Source organism: Carlito syrichta, unplaced genomic scaffold, assembly GCF_000164805.1.
Source record: "Carlito syrichta isolate Samal-C Ts95f unplaced genomic scaffold, Tarsius_syrichta-2.0.1 Scaffold288796, whole genome shotgun sequence".
Classification (NCBI taxonomy): Eukaryota; Metazoa; Chordata; class Mammalia; order Primates; family Tarsiidae; genus Carlito; species Carlito syrichta.
Window position 1 is genome coordinate 5,806 of NW_007232892.1, and position 17,897 is coordinate 23,702.

General features: G+C 37.4%; 1 protein-coding gene across 2 annotated transcripts; it reads left to right on the plus strand.

Annotated features, from left to right (window-relative positions):
* The first annotated feature begins 14,743 nt into the window (after positions 1-14,743).
* On the plus strand, positions 14,744-15,464 carry LOC103255979 (ribulose-phosphate 3-epimerase-like). 2 transcript variants are annotated; one of them, XM_008053880.1, is made up of 3 exons: positions 14,744-14,871; positions 14,906-15,242; positions 15,330-15,464. In XM_008053880.1, the coding sequence occupies exons 1-3, from the start codon at positions 14,744-14,746 to the stop codon at positions 15,462-15,464; spliced, it is 600 nt and encodes a 199-aa protein (XP_008052071.1). The 2 variants fall into 2 exon arrangements, with proteins under 2 accessions (XP_008052071.1, XP_008052070.1); XM_008053879.1 differs by having other exon boundaries at positions 14,906-15,464.
* Positions 15,465-17,897: the final 2,433 nt, after the last annotated feature.

The following is a 17,897-nucleotide window of genomic DNA, read 5'->3' on the forward strand; positions in this document are numbered from 1 at the left end:
CACATAATGAAACGTTGGGGGAGCTTGAAAAAGATTAATTGAAGTGGGTTGATCAGCATACTTGACTCTCTATTATTCAACTGAGTTTAATATTCGGAACCTTTCAGAAAATACTCGGTTGCATGTTTTCCTTTGTGGAAAACTACAGTTGCTGAATTCTTCGAGGTCATATACGATGGCAAGAAACTGCACCAGGGATATGCTCTGTATTAGGAATGATGCTCTCAGCCTGTCATGAAATATGTCAGTTTAAAATAGCTCTACCTAAGGGCTGTCCAAATGACATATATAAAAGAGAACAGAAAGTTAAACACCCTGGGGGACTGAAGTGCTTAACTCAAAGGAGTAGTAAGGGCTATTTCCCTCACCCTTTCTCCTGGTATTCTGTCAATCTTTACAACTGTATTTATTTTTAGAATCTTATTCTGTAAATTGATGCCTTGCTGCTGCCTTTATTCCCCTTTGTGTCATCTGTGGAAAAAAAAGTCAAGCAGCCGATTTTTGCTCAGGAGTATCCTGTGTTTATTATGGATATTTTTGTAGTTTGTCCTTCAGATGGCCCCAAATCAATAATTTACACCAGCAAAATCCAGCTTCAAAACTCATACCTGCTGGTGGAGTCATCTCTCAAAAGATGTGTAGCTGTCAGATATCAACTGGAGTCTTCCGCCTCTTTCAGATCTAGGAAAGATTGGCTCACACCTTAAATATCTTATCCTATGCAGTCTCCAACATTCCTGCAAGTTTCCAGAGGATTTTTTAAAAAAATTTCGACTTTGAAAGTTTTTACCCCTGTCTTTATGAACCAGTGTATAGTCCTCTGAGTGCTATCTCAGTTCTCTACCATGTGGACATAGAATCTTTATGCATTTCTTAATTTCCACAAGGCAATTTCTGTGCCTGGTAGACTTAACTGAAGATCTGGGAGTGGCAATGGCCCTGGGGATGCAGAATTGGGGTTTATTTTTCAGCAACACAACTTCAAGTTGAACACTGAACATTAACTATCCTCTCCGCCTTCTCCTCTTTTCTTAGCTCCTTCCTTTCTTCTCTGTTCCATTCATGCAGGAGCAAAATCAGTTTCATTTTGTCCTGTACACAGCAGTTCAGGCATCCTGAACCCTGCACACTTTTCTGCCCTTAAATTTCACCTACTTTTCCAAGTAGCACGTTGCAAATAGACATTTTCCTCCTTAAGAGAAGCTCTTGTATCCCCTCTACAAAGAATACATTATTTTCCATTTCTGCTTTTCAGATATTACCCAAACTGTCAGATTTCTTTGGGGGTTATTAAAAAGAGAAAGCATTCAGTGGTGACTGTGAGTTTTAGAGAACATCAGGCTCCCTTAGGGAAGTTTTCAAGTATGCAAATGCCTAGGTCCTGGCTAGGAGTGACAAAAGGTCCAGCTATAATTAAGCCCTACATGATTTTCTAATATGATGGACAATATAATTTCCTCTAAGTTCACGGGCCAGCGAATCCACTATGATGCCCTCTTGCTCACTTTTGTTTATTCACAAGAATAGAAAATTATCTGAAAATGAATCCTGTGGTTGATTAATTTGCTGAATTTTTTTTCTTCTTCTGGGAAATAGATTCTAAAAAGTGATTTCATACAGGTAGTTGTACTTTCAATGAATTAAAGTCTCACTTTCTCCACAACCTGGTAATGTTAGGAAGAAGATGAGGAAATTGAAATTATCTAATTGTTATTTGAGATGGTGCCTCGCTCTGTCGCCCAGGCTTGAGAGCAGGGTGTGATCACAGCTCACTGCACCCTTGAATTCCGGGGCTCAAAGGACCTTCTCACCTGTCTCCTGTGTAGTTGGGATTGCAGGCATGAGCCATCATGTCTGGCTAACTTATTATTTTTTGTAGAGATGGAGTTTTGCTCTGTTTTCCAGGCTGATCTTGAACTCCTGGTCTCAAGTTATCTGCTTCAGCACCCCAGGTGTGAACTACTGTGCCCAACCTAAATTAATTTATTAATTGGCAGTTTGAAGTCACACCAGACATACTCTCTTGGCCTTGAAGATAAACTTAATTAGATATTTATACAGATACAGATGATACAGATAACACATGCATAATACATTATACTATATGTATATATAATATATGTGTATATATGAATATAATACTACATATAATATAACATATATATAGTAAATATATGCATATATGGATGTGTTTTTTTAAACAATTAGGTTCTTGGGCAAGGAGATGCCTACTGAGATAATTCCATATCTGTAAACTCTGGGAAGGTCTCCAGGATTAGGGAGATATTAAAGAAAAAACTAGTACTCTTTTTTTTTTTTACATTTAAAAGATACATTCTTTTTTAACTTTTAAATTTTTTATTTTAAAGATGTGGGGGACAATTCAGGGTTAGGTATACAAATATTCATTAAGCAGGTATCCTTGTTGATGAGGTGTGCCCCTCCTTCCCCTGGCAGATTCCCACTACTGTCAATTCCACCTCCCACCCCACAAGCCCCCTGCAGTTTCCCGCTACTGCCAATCCTTTATACTCTTTATACTATTACAATAGTTGTTCAAGGTCCACTTATGAGTGAGAACATGTGATACCCAGTTCTTTGTTTCTGTGAAAGATCACTCAGTATTATAGCTTCTAAGTCCATCCAGGTTGCTGCAAAGTTCATGATTTTGTTCTTCTTTATGGCTGCGTAACATTCCATTGTGTATATGTACCACATTTTTCTAATCCAGTCATCTTTTGATGGGCAGCATGGTTGGTTCCATGTTGTTGCTATTGTGAACAATGCTGCGATGAACATATGTATGCAAGTATCTTTTTTATAGAGTGATTTGAGTTCTTCTGGGTATATTCCCAGTAGGGGGATTGCAGGGTCAAATGGAAGGTTGATTTTTAGAACTTGTAGGAGTCATCACACTTTTTTCCACAGAGACTGTACTAGTTTACATTCTCACCAACAGCGTAGAAGTGTTCCCTTTTCGCCACATCCTCTCCAGCATCTGTTATTTTTTGAGTTATTGATGATGTCCATTTTGACTGGAGTTAGGTGGTATCTCAGTGTGGTTTTGATTTGCATTTCTTTGATGACTAGAGAGGCTGAGTATTTTTTCATGTGTCTGCTGGCTGCTCGTACATCTTTTGAGAACTGTCTGTTCATATCTTTTGCCCACTTTGTAATGGGGCTGTTTGTTCTTTTCTTTTCAGCAGGTTATAGTCCCTTGTAGATCCTAGATATTAGTTCTTTATTAGACATATAGTTGGCAAATATTTTTTCCTAGTCTGTGGGCTATCTCCTTGCTCTCTTGATGGTTTCTTTGGCTTTGTTGGAGCTTGTCAGTTTGATGAGGTCCCATTTGTCTATCTTATCTCTTATGGCATGGGCATTTGGGATTTTGATCAGGAATTGGTTGCCAGTTCCAATTTCCATAAGGATGTCTCCTGTGTTTTCTAAGGTTATTATAGTTTGAGGTTTTACATTTAGGTCTTTGATCCATTTAGAGTTGATTTTTGTGTATGGGGATAGGTAGAGGTCTTGTTTTGGTCTTCTGCATGTGGTCAGCCAGTTTTCTCAGTACCATTTACTGAATAGGTTCTCCTCTCTCCAGTGATTGGTGATGGAGGCTTTGTTGAAGAGGAGTTGGTTGAAAAATTGAGATTTTACTTTTGGAATCTCAATCCTGTTCCATTGGTCTATATGCCTGTTCTCGTACCAATATCAGGATGTTTTGATTATTGTAGCTATATAACAAAGTTTAAAGTCTTGGAGTTTGATGCCTCCCACTTTGTTTTGTTTGTTGAGGATTGTTTTGGCTATTTGTGGTTATTTCTCTTTCCATATGAATTCCTGTATTGTTGTTTCCAGGTCTGAGAAGAATGCTGCTGGCAATTTGATGGATATTGTGTTAAATCTGTAGATTGCTTTAGGTTGAATGGACATCTTAATATTGATTCTTCCAATCCATGAGCATGGAATATTTTTCCATTTGTTTGTGTCATCTTTGATTTCTTTGAGAAGTGTTGTGTAGTTTTCATTGTAAAGATCTTTCACATCTCTCATTAGGAAGATGCCAAGGTACTCCATTTTGTGTGTGTGTGGCTATTGTGAATGCGATTGTGCTTTTTATTTGGGCTTCTGTTTGTTTATTGTTGGTATATTCAGTTGTCTTTTGCACTTTATTTTATACCCTGAGATATTGCCAAAGTCCTTTATCAGTGCAAGGAGGTTTTTGACAGATTTTCTTGGGTTTTTGAGGTATAGAATCATGTCATCTGCATAGAGCGATAACTTGACTTCCTCTTTTCCTATTTGGATACCCCTGATCTCCTTCTCTTGCCTGATTGCTCTCGTTAGGCTTCCAAAACTATGTTGAACAGGAGGGGTGAGAGTGGGCATCCTTGTCTTGTTCCGGTTTTCAGGGAAAATGGTTCCAATTTCTGTCTGTTTAGCAGTATGCTGGCTGTGGGTTTCTTGTAGATGACTCTTACTATTTTGAGGTATGTTGCATCTATGCCTAGATGTTTGAAGGTTTTTATCAATAAGGGGTGCTGGATTTTTATCAAAAGCTTTTTCCTCATCTAATGATATAATCATGTGGTTTTTGTTTTTACGTCTGTTGATGTGTTTAACTACGTTATGGTCTTACAAATGTTGAACCAGTTCAGCATCCTGGGGATGAAATATACTTGGTTGTGGTGGATGATTTTTGAGATGTATTGTTGAATCCAATTTGCTAGGTTCTTGTTGAGAATTTTAGCATCTATGTTCATCAAGGATATTGGCCTGTAGTTCTCTTTCTTTATTGGATCTTTACCTGGTTTGGGTATCAATTTGATGTTAGCTTCATAAAATGATTTGGGGAGAGTTCCATCTGTCTCAAGTGCCTGGAATACTTTCTATTGGATAGTATCAGTTCCTCTTTGTATGTTTTGTAGAATTCTGCTGGAAAGCCATCTGGTCCAGGGCTTTTTTTTTGTAGAAAGCTTTCTTATGACATAGTCAATTTCCTGGATTGTTATTAGTCTATTTAGTGTCTCAATTTCTTCTTGTTTCAACCTGGGGAGGTTGTGTGATGTCAGAAAGTCCTCCATTTCCTTTAGGTTTTCAAGTTTGTTTCCATACAAGTGTACATAGTAGTCTCTGATAATCTTTTGTATTTCTTCGGGGTCAGTTGTGACTTTCTCTTTTGTGTTTCTGATTGTGTTTATTTGGTCTTTTTCTCTCTTTTTCTTGGTCAGTCTAGCTAGGGGGCCATCAGTCTTGTTTACCCTGTCAAAGAACCAGTTTTCTGTTTCATTGATTTTTTTGTATTATCTTTTTGATTTTTATGTCCTGGATTTGGGTTTTTATTTTGGCTATCTGGATTCTTCTGCTGAAGTTAAGGTTTTGGTGGTCTTGCTTTTCCGGCTTCCTTAGGTGACTTGCTAGGTTGTTAACTTGTAATCTTTCCATTTTCTTCATGTGAGTTAGTAGCAATATGAATTCTCTCTTAGTACTGATTTCATGTCATCCCAGAGGTTTTGGTAAGATGTTTCTTATTTTCATTTGTTTCCAGATATCTTTTAATCTCTGTTTTGAGTTCCATGTTGACTCAGGATTTGCTTAGAACCATTTTGTTTAGTGACCATGTCTTTGTGGGTTTGGGGGGAACTTTGTTGGTGTTAATATTTATTTTTATTTTTATTCCACTCTGGTCTGAGAAGGTGCATGGCAGGATCTCAATCTTATGAAATTTGTTTATGCTTGATTTATGTTCTAGGATGTGGTCGATCTTAGAGTATATTCCATTTGGTAATGAGTAGAATGTATATTCTGTGGTCGTTGGGTGGAGTGTTCTGTAGGTATCAATTATGTCCATTTGGTCAAGTGTCATGTTGAGGTTCTGGATCTCCTTGCTGATTTTTTGTCTTGATAATCTGTCTAGGGTTGTGAGTGGAGTATTAAAGTCCCCAACTATGATAGTCTTAGAGTGAATATCTTTTTTAAGTTTGCCTAGAAGCTGCTTTATGGAAGTTGGCTCCTATGTTGGGTGCATATATAAAACTAGTATTCTTTTGTAGGTAGCTTCATTCAAGACCCAGAGCTCATCCTGATCTAGAATAGATCTAGCTGAGCCTCCAGACTCTCTTCAAATCATCTCTACCCTTAATTTGCCTCAAGATTACCAAATTATATTGACTGCCTTAGGCATAAATTTTTAAATTAATATAACGATGTTTGATATAGTAACCTACTACACTCCCTCAAACCCTAGAATATAATTGCTATTTCTAATGAAAAGTTTATAAAAGTGAATTACGTATGGAGTTGACCTAAATTTTTTTTGGTTAATGGTCCCACAGAATAAAACATTTGTTGAGTTATTAAGCTGCAGAAAGACGTAGAGAAAACTTAAATGCATATTGCAGAGTGAAATAAGTCAATCTGCAAAAACTACATACTGTATGATTCCAACTAAATGACAATCAGCTTCTTTGGGAGAATACCAAGGAGAATGCTCTCTGGATTGTATGGTAAGAGTACATTATGTTTTGCAAAAAACTGTCAAACTGTCTTCCACAGTGATTGCACCATTTTGTACTCTCATCAGCAATAAATGAGAGCTCCTGTTCCTCCATATCCTCATCAGTATTTGGTGTTGTCAGTGTTTTAGAATTGTACGGTTTCAATTGGTGTTCACACTAATCATTTTCCTGTACATGACTGGATTTAATTCTTCAATAATTCCACGATGCATATTGTTATTATATCTTTTAAAATCTGAAGACCAAGATTGAGAGAATTTAGGTGACTTTCTCAAGTGTTCAGGGCTGCTAAATGGCAGAGCTAGTATTAGAAATAAAAGTCAGTGTTTCTACTCTACTATATTTCTATTCTGCAACATCCCCTGCAGAGGATCTCATTCATTTGTTCCCTTATTTATTTACACACCCCAGCACCTCTTTACTCATTTTCTCTACTTCTGGTAACACCTTTGATTTTCTTTTGGTGACTCCTTTCCCCTTCTTCGCCGTTCTCCTTCCCTCTCCCCACTCAGACACATCCTCCATCTACTGGATTCCAGTAGAAGTGACTTCCTTCTTAGTCCCAAGGTAAGGCCGTGAGCTGGGCTTTGTATTGTATTATCCTAAGAACAAAAATCGTTCATAGATGGGTTTGTAACATGTGTTAGACCATTTAAAATAAATTTGACTGAATTCTGGGCATTTTGTATGGACACCCGGGGAGGTGGGGCTGCTTTTTTCCCACTGCCATTTCATCTGAGATGTGGTGAGGTAGGAGCTCTTGTAGCTATTTTTTCACCATGGCTCAGCAGCTATGAGACAGGAAAAATAAGAGCCCTAATGACCTGACTTGATTTCTTATATCGCCATATCTGATGCTAAATCTACCACCGGGAATTACTCATATAGGCCAGGCAATTTATTTTTGAAACTTAAGCTAGTTTGAGTTGGATTTTTATGTCATTTGCAACAGAAACTTCCCAATCTTCTTTTCTAGCTTATGATAAATGTTGCAGAAATGTACCCTTGTTAGAGACTGCACTTTATATAGGTATAGCCCTTCACTTTTTATTCATTTTCAGGCTCCTTGTTTCCCCTGATCCTCTTGTATTCTGTTGGATTTGGGTATTCTCGAAACTCTTTTTCTTCTCACCATTCTGCATACTCTTTCTCTAAGCTGACACATCCACTTCCTTGGATTGATTGGTTTCCAAATATCTATCTTTAACTTTGCCTTTCTCTTAAATACCAGACTTCCATTTTCACATAGATATCCTTTTTATATCCCATATGTAATATGTCCAAAGCCAAATTGGATGTCTGTGTCTTTGAAATTGATATTTATCTTACATTCTTTATCTTTATTGATGGAATCATTATTTGTCCAGTGCGTAATCCAGTCTTGCAACTTTTGAGATTTATTCATGTTGTATCAGTAGTTCATTTTAAAAAACTTTCTCAGTAATATTCTATAGTTTAGTTTAGTCATGTTCATATTTGGGGGTATTTGAATTTTTTCTAGTTTTTGCTACTTATGTATAAACTGCTATGGACATTTGTGTACAAGTTTCTTCTCTCTCTCTCCCCCTCCCTTTCTTCCTTTATTTCTTTTCTTTCTTGTGTGTGCTTTAAATTCTCTTAAGAAAATAATTGGGAGTAAAATTTCTGGGTCATGGTATATGTTGATTACCAAAGTGTTTGCTTTGTTTTCCACTGTTACTGACAATGTATTAATATTTTGCTGCTTGACATCTTCACCCATGGTTAGTGTTCTTATCTTTTAAATTTTAGCCATTCTCGTGAGTATGTTTCTTAATTTGCATTTCTCAGATGATGACTTACATAGAGAACTTTTTCATGTGCTTATTGGTCAGTAAATATTTTTGGGGGGAAAGTGTACAGATCTTGCCTACTAAAAAAATTGCATTCTCTATGTTTTTGTTATTGTGCTTTTGAAATTAAAAAAAATCTAGATACACATATTTTGTCAGATATGTTTTTCAAATATTTTCTCCTCATCTATGTATGGCTTGTTTATTCTTTTTTGCAAGGGTATATTTTAAGTCAGAATTCTTCATTTTAATGAAGTCCTGTGTATTGTTTTTTATTTTTATTGCTTTCTGTGTCCTCTGGCAAATATGCTCCTATGTAATGCAGAATTTTTGTGGTTTAGCTTTCACATCTAGGTTTATGGAACATTTTGAATGAATTTTTGGTATTGTGTCAGGTAAGGGTCAAGGTTTATTTTTACTATATGGATATCTAGTTGTATAAGCACCATATGTTGAAAGATTTTCCTATCTACATTTGATTGGTTAGGCACTTTTGTCAAAAATCAAGTGACTATATAATTTTGAGGCTTTGTCTGGGCTCAGATCTGTTCTATTGATCTGCTTGTCTCTCTTTATGCCAGTTTTACACAGTTTGATTGCTATGGCTTTAAGATGAGTCTGGAAGTCATGCAGAGTAAATATAAGTGTTTTCCAGTTTGAGATTATGTTAGATATTTTAGGTGATTTGCAATTCTATATAAATTTTAGAATCAATCTGTCAGTTTCTACTAAAAGTTCTGCTGTCATTATAATTTGCATTTATTAACTATATGGATTAGTTCTATGGGAAACTGACATTTTAACAATATTGACTTTTCCAATCTATGAGCATGGTATATAGCTCTCTCTATTAAGGTCTTCTTTAATTTCTCTTAGCAATATTTTATAGTTTCAGAGTAGAAGATTTTTCTTTTTTTCATTAAATTTATTCCTAATAACTTTATGTTTCTTAATGGCATTGTAAAAGATGTCTTTAAAAATTGTATTTTCTAATTCTTGATGCATATATATATACATATATATGATATTAACCTTGTATGCTGTGGCATTGATAGATTCATGTATTAGTTCATGTACTAGCTCTATTAGTTATTTTGTAGACTCTGAATTACTATTTACAAATTAATGTCATCTGCAAATAGAGTCAATTTTATCTCTCCCATTTTCATCTTTATGCCTCTTACTATTTTTTTTTTTTGCTTTTTTGTATTGAAGTTTTCATCTTAAAACATAGATCTAATTGCATAACTTTTTTGTTCAAAAACTTTCTAATGCTCCCCCATTGTCCTCAAGATCAAGTATAAACTCCAGCTCTCAGATGTATCTCCTGCTTTAACTTCCCCTGCACAATATGTTTCCTGTGTTACACATGACTTCCATTGATTCCAAGATACATTTTTTCTTTATCTACTCAAAATAAGATGCATTTTAAAGTTGATCTGTGCATTCAATGTGTTTCTCTCTGCCACACCTGCCAGCTTCTGGTATGTTGATAATGCATTTCATGTCAAACGTGCGAAGAAATGTAGTCTTCAGCATTCCTGGGATGTGGTGAGCACACACACGCATCTGTGATTTTTTGCATAAGCCATTTAATCAGAGAATTGTCTTTGCTGTTGAAATTCTGCTTATTCTTCAAGAATGAGCTTAAATGCTGCATTTTTCTGAAGCCACTGTTTATTCTGGCGGGTTGGAATTAATTTTTCTGTTTCCCTATATTTCTATATGAAATAAGTTTTTAAAAATACCTTATTATAATACACACCAAACTATTTTTTTCAGAATTTTTTATTGTAAAATTACTTATGCCTACATGAAGAGATATTCCTTCTTTTGGTTGGAAAAAAGCACACACAAACATATGTTTATATATATGCAAACACAATGCAAATTTATACATCAGAGAGGGAGTAATTTGAAGATTGAATATTATTTCTTACAAAATGTCGTGATTCTCAATGGGTTACTTTTTTTGCTGGAAAGTATGTTATTTTTATTAATACACACCAATTTTGCTCTGCATGTATTGTGTTATATGTCATCTCCATCTCTATCCCATTCCTGGTACCCAGCACAGCACATATGTGCTATGGAATAGGTGATTGCTCCCTAAACACTTCTGTCAATGTTTCTCTCATAATAGAATGTTTGGTGGGTTAATCGTCTCGACATTAATAGGAATATATTGACTTATTTAGTTAATAAATTGGATGTGTGAGACCATTCAATCAAATAATAATTTGTATTACTAATTATCTCTAGGCTGAGAGGATCCAGTTGCCTGTGACAGACACTTGGGTGCCGTCCTTAACTTTTCCTTTTCCCTCAAGCCCTTATCTGGTCAGTCTTTAATTCAAATTCATAACTGCTTCCCACATTTATCCATTTCTCTTCATTTTATAGCATCTTGTTTAGGTCACTATAATATCACACTGGATTACTGTAATAGCCACCCCCTACTTTCAGGCTAGTTCTTCTTCAATCCCTTTTCTTATATTCACAGGCGGATCTTTCTATAATGCGAATCTGACCATGTCATCCTCATGTTTAAAGCCATTTAATGTGCCTGACCCCAACGGTCATTTTGACAATTACTTTCTCGCTATAGAGACTCCATCAGTGACTCACTATTTTCAGATTGCTTGCTTCATTTTGGGGACAAGGTGGCGTGTTTCTCTTTTTTTGGTGACAAAAAAATTGCACAATGGAGATAGAGAGCAAAAAAGAAGAGAGATGGGAGAGGGAGAAAGGGAGGAGAGAGCATGTCGCTAACAGTTTGTGTCTGCTTTGCAGGATCTGGTTTCTGGCAAGGCAATTAGCATGCAGATCAGCTGCGCAGGGTCCCGCACGCATTAGTAATTGAACACCAGCGTTCCAAGCCCTTCTCTGCTTCTCCACAAATCCACACACCTTCTGGCTGTTCTGACACAGCCTCGGTTCAGAATCCATTAACTGGAGATTTAGGCCATGAAAAAAAAAAAGAATTGTGCATGTTCATGATTAATGAGAAAGCTATTTTCGAATCACAAGGCACCATACTGGCTAACTAGTATTAATTATTTTTATCATCATTATACTGAAACCATTTCATCATACCAGAAACAATTGTTCAAATTGGCTTGGGTAGGAAAGTGTACTCTGCATAATTTTGAAAAGCAAGTGTTTTCTGAAATGTTTGATTTATGAAGACAATCATAATAAACAGTCAACAGTGTGTGCTTATATTAAGTATCCAATTGCAGTAAGTTATTTGCATGTCTTCATTGACTTAATCTTCATAGTAATTCTATGTAGTAGGCAAGATTACTATCTCTCTTTTATGGAGGAGAAAACTGAAGCACAGGGGTTAGGACACCCATGGGTGGCAAGTGATAGAGCCTGATTAAAACGGGCAGTCTCATGCCAGAACCCACACTTGTTTTCTTACTTATACTATCTTAGGAGAGGAAACTACTTGTTAAACAGCTGTCTGTTTTCGTAGTTAGGAACACCTTGGACTATACATATTGTGTATTAAGAACTAGTAGGGCCGGGCTCGGTGGCTCAGCCTGTAATCCCGCGCCTTTGGGAGGCTGAGGTGAGTGGATTGCCCGAGCCCGTGGGTTCGAGACCCGCCTGGGCAGCGAGACCTCATCTCTACAATAAATAAAAAAATCAGCCGGGCATGGTAGCGCATGCCTGTAATTCCAGCTACTCGGAAGGCTGAGGCGGAAGGATCGTCGGAGCCCGCAGGTCGAGGTTGCGGTGGCCGGGAGCGGCCACTGCACTCCAGTCTGGGCGACAGAGTGAGACTCCAACTCAAAAAAAAAAAAAAAAAACTAGTAGGGCAAGCCGGGCTTGGTAGCTCAGCCTGTAATCCCGCGCCTTTGGGAGGCTGAGGTAAGTGGATTGCCTGAGCCCGTGGGTTCGAGACCCGCCTGGGCAGCGAGCCCTCATCTCTACAATAACTCAAAAAATCAGCCGAGCATGGTAGCTCATGCCTGTAATTCCGGCTACTCAGAAGGTTGAGGCGGAAGGATCGCCAGAGCCCAGCAGGTCAAGGCTGCAGTGGCCGGGAGCGGCCACTGCACTCCAGTCTGGGCGACAGAGTGAGACTCCAACTCAAAAAAAAAAAAAAAAAAAAGAACTAGTAGGGCAAATGGGTCAACTGATGCTATGCCATGCGTTTTGCTAAAAAAGAACCAGAAGGACAATATAGCAGATTCCCCACTCCATCTAGGAGGAAGTCAGTAGTTAATGATGTGGACTAAGAGGTTTAGTGAAATCTAGTTGTTTTCAGGGTTCTAATTCGAGGGAGGGAGATGTGAACATGGTTATGGGTTATTAGATAACCAGCAAAGAAAAGCTCTCTGACTTGTAGGCCAAAGTGAATGGAAGGGTACCAGAAGCAGAGTCTGGGATGAACTTGGCTGTGGCAGATAGCACGGGGTTCAGGGAACTGGGATTGGGGATTACACAAAGCAGAGATTCAAGCCTAACTCTGTCATTTACACTGCAAAGTTGGCTATATTCTGAACCTTTTCACTTAACCGGTTCCCTCATCTGTAAAAATAGGTTAAATCTCCCTTACCTGGAAAGATTATTGAGTGGATTAAATGAGATAATGTTTATAAAATACAGATCAAAGGAGGAAGTAGGCACTATTTAACTGGAGGTTTCTTTTAACGACAAAGAGACGATGATGAGGATAATAAATGCCAGGTACTCATTTGACTGGTTTGGGGTTCAAGACTGGATCCAATCCGAAAGGAGAAAAGCAGAGTAAGTGCAGTGAATGAGGGGTATGGTAGAGGGTCAGGCAGGCAAACCTATAATACTTAACAGACATGGGTTGGGAAGGCATCATCCTAACCTCCCCGCTCCTAAGGACCAATTTGCATCCCCATCACCATAGACAAGATGGCAGACTCTTTGCTGGTACTAGTTACCACTGAAATATTGTCTACTGCCAAACGCTAGTTGGGACACATGCTGGATTGCCACTGGGAGCAATTTGCAGAGATTTGGAAAGCAAAAGTGAAAAGAAACCATCACTTTTGGGACCTCTTGACCCCGACACGGTTGCTTTGCAGGGCTCCTCCTGAACACCCTTTTTGAGGTTGTGCAACCAGACGTACTGGTTCTCCACAAGCTCTACTGTCTTCACCCACCAAACTGAGGTTAATAGTGGCTGTTTTCCTGATCCTCCAGCTGAATCTTCCAGATTTTCATTCATCTAGCTTCTTCCACTTTCCTGTAAGCTCCTGATTCCTATATCAAACCCTCTAATATGATGATATTGTGGTAGCTCAGGTTTGTTGACCAAACCAAGAATGATGTAGCATATTACCAGCTATCACCTGGGTGGTGCTTGGTTATCTAAATCGGAAAACTTTTTCTCAAATGGTGATATGAAATATTTTAACCTGTGTGAGACATTCTATCTCTGTTGCATCTATTCAGTGACTCAAATCTGCTGTGATAACATGAAAGCAGCCATAGATAACACAAAACAAGTGAGTGTAACTGTTGTCCAATAAAACCTAATTTATGTGCACTAAAACGTGAATTTTATGTAGTTTTTATGTGTCACTAAAGACTATTCTTGTTTCCCCCTTCCATGAAAAAATGTGAAGTTCATTCTTAGCTCTCAGATTGTGCAAAAACAAGTGGTGAGCTGGCTTGGGCTGTAGTTTATAAACTGGTTTTGACTGTAGTTTGCCCATCCCTGATTTAGAGTAGGGCTGGTGGATTCTGCCAGACCTAGATGTGAACCTTTGCGTAGAAGTGATGTTGGGCAATTTATTTAATCTCTGAGCCTCACTTATAAAATGGGGACATTTACATTGACCACATAGAACAGGGTCTTGGTGAGGATTAAAGAAGAATGTATGCAAAAATCTCTTACTGATTACTGGATATGTAGTTCATGGTCTATAATTCATCACCATGATTATGGTGGCAGGGAGCTACTATTTATTTGGTGCTTACAGTTTATACAGGAAATGAAAAGGGAACTTAGGGTTGTCTGCAATCACTGGGATTTGAATTGGCTTTTGCACAGAAAAGTTAAAATGATGTCCAGGCAATGAGAGAACTCTTAAACCCTTGGAAATTATCACCACACTTAAGTTAAACATAAGAATGCCAAAACAGAATGCTTGTCCGTAATGCAGTCATCAACCAAATTGTTCCTAGCAGTAGTGAGAGTTAGGAACAGGGGCATTGAGACCGGAAAGAGGAAACAGGTAGAAGAATGAAAAACTATATGATTGTTTTTAAGTGGTGAGATTATGGGTGATAGCTAATTTCTTGGTGTGTTTCTCTTTAAATAAAATGCTAATATGATGCAGTGGAAGGGTATTGAAGAAATAGATATGCTTTCATAATAGATTGAGCAAATACTATGTTGTAAATGACATAGACCAGTCTATGGCTTTGGGCTGCAAGATTGGCCCATCTATCCTCAACAGTGGCCTGTTCGATTTAGAGGCTGAGTGCCTCTGGATGCTTGACTCTGGGTCCGATGATCTGTACCTGAATGTAATGGAAGGGCACTTCGCTCTTTAGAGGGGTCGGTTTTTTTTTGCACTCCGTTCCCAACTTCAACTTTGGTCATTCTGTGGTAGAAAGCCTTCAAAAGCATCTAGGTCAGGACCTGTTCTTTGACATGCACATGATGGTGTCCGGGCCCAAACAGTGGGTAAAATCGATGGCTGAAGTAGGAGTCGATCAGTACATCTTTCATCTAGAGGCTACTGAGAATCCAGGGGATTTGATTAAAGTCATTTGGGCAAATGGAATGAGAGCAGGCTTTGCTGTCAAGCCAGAAACTACAGTTCAGTATTTGGCACCTCAAGCTAGTCTGCAAGAGATGGCCTTAGTTAGGACAGTGGAACCTGGATTTGGAGGGCAGAAATTCACGGAAGATATGGTGTCAAAATTTCAGTGGTTGAGGACCCAGTTCCTATCTTTGGATGGGGAGGTTGGTGGTGGAGCAGGTTCTGACACCCTCCACATGTGTGCAGAGGCGTTAGCTAACATGATTGTGTCCATCAGTGCTATTATGAGGAGTGAAGACCCCATATCTGTGATCAACCTGTTAAGAAATGCTTTTTCAGAAGCTGCTCAGAGATGTTCTCTTGATCAATGAAACCACAAGGAACCCAGAAGTTTCTGCTCACAAAATCTTTTTTTTAATTGGAAAACAGGAGTATGGACTATCAAATCATATTGCAATTGGGGCAGTTCTGCTTTTCTGAGAAATTATTCATTCCAGTGGTTAAAATCTGTTATGAAGAATATTCTAAGAAGTTAGAAATTGCTGTGTATAACTACAGTATTAGTGATGCAATTTAAAGTTGAGTGTGTGAAATACTCCATTTTTATTGGGAGATAATTTTTATCGAGAGTAAAAATATGTCCGTATTAAGGTTACAAATGGAAATGTGTCTTAATGCCTAAGAAGAGTGCATTAACTACTATAAAAACAACTTTTTTCTGTATCTCCATAAAGAATTTCCTGTTTTTTTCTCAGTTGTTTTTCAAAAGCAAAGGAAGTCCTGATGTCTTTCCTATTTTATGTTATTTGAGATTTGTTTTTATACTTGATAAAATGAGTAGAATAGAATCTAAAAGTGTAAGCTTGGGTGGGAAGACATACCATATTCTTGCATCTAAAAATTTAGTTTTCACTTTTCACCTTATGCTGGATTCATAAAAACTATAAAAACAATGTATGAAGCCCAGGGATTCTAAAATGCAACATATATTTTATCAGGATGTCTTCTTTGTCAAAACAGGTTATTAAGTGATTCCTCCCCTCTTGAATAAATCAAGTACTTTGGTATATTCTCACTGAATCTATAAATCGTTCCTACATGATGGTAGGGCAGTAATTTTGTCCCCATTTGAAAAACAAAGAAACTACAGTTCAGCAATGGGATGGTATCTTGGAAAGATCTATTGAGGTATTAGATTTCTGACCTGTACTCTTTTTACAAATAGAGCCTTTAGGAGGCGAGCTAGGCAAAAGTAGCTTCTTTTACTTAACATTGTCTTATTTCTGGTCTAACTTTATCCTGTAGTAGAATCAGATGGCTGAGAATATTCTGGAACTATAGATATTGAACCCCAAGTCTATATATTTTATTCCAAAAAGATCAGATAGGCTAAAAGATGATAGGTTACAGAGTTAATTCATAAACTACATATTTATCACTGTGTTCAAAATTGTACAGAGGCTACAAATATGTGTCACCTACTTCACTCTTGTAAATACATTTGCCAGGTAACAAATATGGCAAGAACTATTAGTACCAGTGTTAAAATTTCTTGAGGCTACTATGTATTTTGAGAAATAAGTTTATAAAAATAAGACACTGACACTTAAGCATAAAAGAGAACTTTATTTTGCATCATAAGGTAAGAATTTGCTTCTTAATGTTTTTTATTTTAGTTTCAGAAAGCTAAATAATAATGAATTCCAATTATGCCATGAATAATATGTGGCACTTAAAAAATAAAAAAAAACACTTAGAGTTTATTTCTGTGTATGGTGATAGGTAGGGTTCCTGTTTCATTCTTCTGCATGTGGTCAGTCAGTTTTCCCAGCACCATTTGCAGAATAGGTTCTCCTCTCCTCAGCGGTTGTTGGTGAAAGCTTTGTCGAGATGAGTTGTCTGAAAAATTGAGGTTTTGATTCTGGAATCTCTATCCTGTTCCACTGGTCTATATGCCCATTCTTGTACCAATATCAGACTGTTTCGATTATTGTAGTCTTATAGTAAAATTTAAGTCTGGAAGTGTGATACCACCTACTTTGTTTCTTTTGCTGAGTATTGTTTTGGCTATTCATGGTCATTTATGTTTCCTTATGAATTTCTGTATTGTTGTTTCCAAGTCTGAGAAGAATCATGTTGGCAATTTAACGGGTATTGCATTGAATCTGTAGATTGCCTTTGGTAGGATGGACATGTTATCAATGTTGATTCTTCCAATCCATGAGCATGGAATATTTTTTCATTTGTTTGTGTTATCTTCGATTTCTTTGAGCAGTGTTTTGTAGTGTTCATTGTAAAGGTTTTTCAGTTCTCTGGTTAGGAAGAGGTATTAGAACTTTAGAAAATGCAGGAGGTATCCTTATAGGAATTGGAACTGGCATACAACTCCTATTCAAAACCCCCAAAGCTCATGCCATATGAGATAAGATAGATAAATATGACTGTATCAAAGTGAAATGCTTCTGCAAAGGAAAAGAAACCATTAATAGAGGAGGGAGACAGCCCAAAGAATGAGAAAAAATATTTGCCAAGTGTATATCTGACAAAAGCCTAACATCCAGGATCTACAAGGAACTCAAATGTGCCAAAAGGAAAAAAAAAACAACAGCTGCATTCAAAAGTGGGCAAACTATATGAATAGACGTTTCCCAAAAGAAGATGTATGTGTGGCCAGCAGATACATGAAAAATGCTCAGCCTCACTAATTATCAGAGAAATATAAATTAAAACCACGCTGAGATACCACCTAACTCCAGTTAGGATGGCTGGCCATCATCAATAACTCATAAAACAACAAATGCTGG

Coding starts and splice junctions, on each gene's coding strand:
- LOC103255979 (XM_008053879.1), top strand. CDS start 14,744: ATGGCTTTGGGCTGCAAGATTGGCCCATCTATCCTCAACAGTGGCCTG. Junction 14,872..14,905: donor AATGTAATGGAAGGGCACTT/CGCTCTTTAGAG, acceptor TTTTTTGCACTC/CGTTCCCAACTTCAACTTTG.